General features: G+C 42.5%; 1 protein-coding gene across 1 annotated transcript in view; it reads left to right on the plus strand.

Moving 5' to 3' along the window:
* OPA1 (OPA1 mitochondrial dynamin like GTPase) overlaps positions 1-1414 on the plus strand; it is a 97260-nt gene that overhangs the window by 49247 nt on the left and 46599 nt on the right. The window contains 1 exon segment of the mRNA XM_023728674.1: positions 1153-1286. Within this exon segment, the coding sequence (XP_023584442.1) occupies positions 1153-1286 (134 nt within the window).

Here is a 1414-nt window from a genome sequence, read left to right on the forward strand (position 1 = left end):
GTTTTATTTGCTTAGGTTTTTGTTAGCTTTTTTAGTTGATGTTCATAAATCAGTGTAAAACTAGTGGCACTATACATCCCTTAGGACCCCTTACTTATGCCATTTTATTACAGAAAAATTTCACCTCTCCTAACTCGTCAAATAGGAGTCTTGTTGGCACAGTGGTTAAGAGCTCAGCTGCTGTCAAGGTCAGCAGTTCGAATCCACTAGCCGCTCCTTGGAAACGCAGTGGGGTGATTCTCCTCTGTCCTGTAGGGTCGCTATGAGTCAGAATTGACTCAACAGCAGTGGAGTTTTTGGTTTAACTTATCAAAAGACTGCATTGCAAATTTTTATAGTAGAAGAGAGATTGGATTGGGAGTTAGGCCCCAGTATTCACATCTATGCTTTAACACCAGCTGGCTTTATATCCTTGGGTAGGTTTTGTCACTTATCTGAATCCATCCCATTAGTCTGGTTGATCTCCCTAAGGTCATTTTCTTTCCGAATTTCTGTGGATTCTAAACATGTTGTTCAGTGTCCCTTATCCTAGTGAGTCATAGTTTTTGAAATTATGTCACTGAAACCTGCAACACCATTCCTCCTCCCTCCCCGCCTTAACAAGAACCGAGTTTTATTTCAAGGTAATATGACGTGTAAGTCTTACTAGAGTGCAAGTATTGACTTAAGTATGTTTTTTATTTAATTGTAAGGCGTAGGGTAGTGGTTAAGAATACAGAAATGTAGCCATATTGCCTAGTTTAAAAGCCTGGCTCTACCGTTTGCTGGCTGTGTAACCTTGGGAAAGTTATGTAACTTTTCAGTGCTTTAGCTTCTTCATCTGGTGGAAATGAAGACACCAGTGGTTTTAGCTCATAGATTGTGAGAATTTTATGAGTTAAATACATTGTGAAGTGGTTGAAATAGTGCTTGGCACATCAATTGGCTGTCATCTAATATTATTGTGGTATCATTATCCCCATAGAACAACGATTTCAGAAGTCAGTACTCCCATCCCTGGGGCTGCTGCTTAAAATTTCCCTCCTTCCCACCTTAAGCTTTTTGGGACAACAACTGTGTCAGGGGTCCCCAAGACCACCCCTAGGTTCAACAGTTCTGTATAAGGACTCACAGAACTCAGCAAATAGTCATAAGAGCTAAATTTTATCACAGCTAAGGGATACAAAGCAAAATCACAAAGGAAAAGGTGCAAGAGGTGAAGTCTGGAGGAGACCAGGCGTGGGCTTCCGAGCGCCCTCTGCCGGTAGAGTCCCCGAGGACACGCTGAAGTCCTCTGGCACCATGTTGTGACAGCATATACGAGTGTTGTCTGTTAGGGAGGCTCCTTAGAGACTCAGAGCCCAAGGATTTTATTGAGGGCTGGTCGTGTAGGCACCTCATGTACCAAAGTCCAGACTCCCAAAAGAAAAGCAGA

Source organism: Trichechus manatus, unplaced genomic scaffold (genome assembly GCF_000243295.1).
Source record: "Trichechus manatus latirostris isolate Lorelei unplaced genomic scaffold, TriManLat1.0 scaffold00026, whole genome shotgun sequence".
Taxonomy (NCBI): Eukaryota; Metazoa; Chordata; class Mammalia; order Sirenia; family Trichechidae; genus Trichechus; species Trichechus manatus.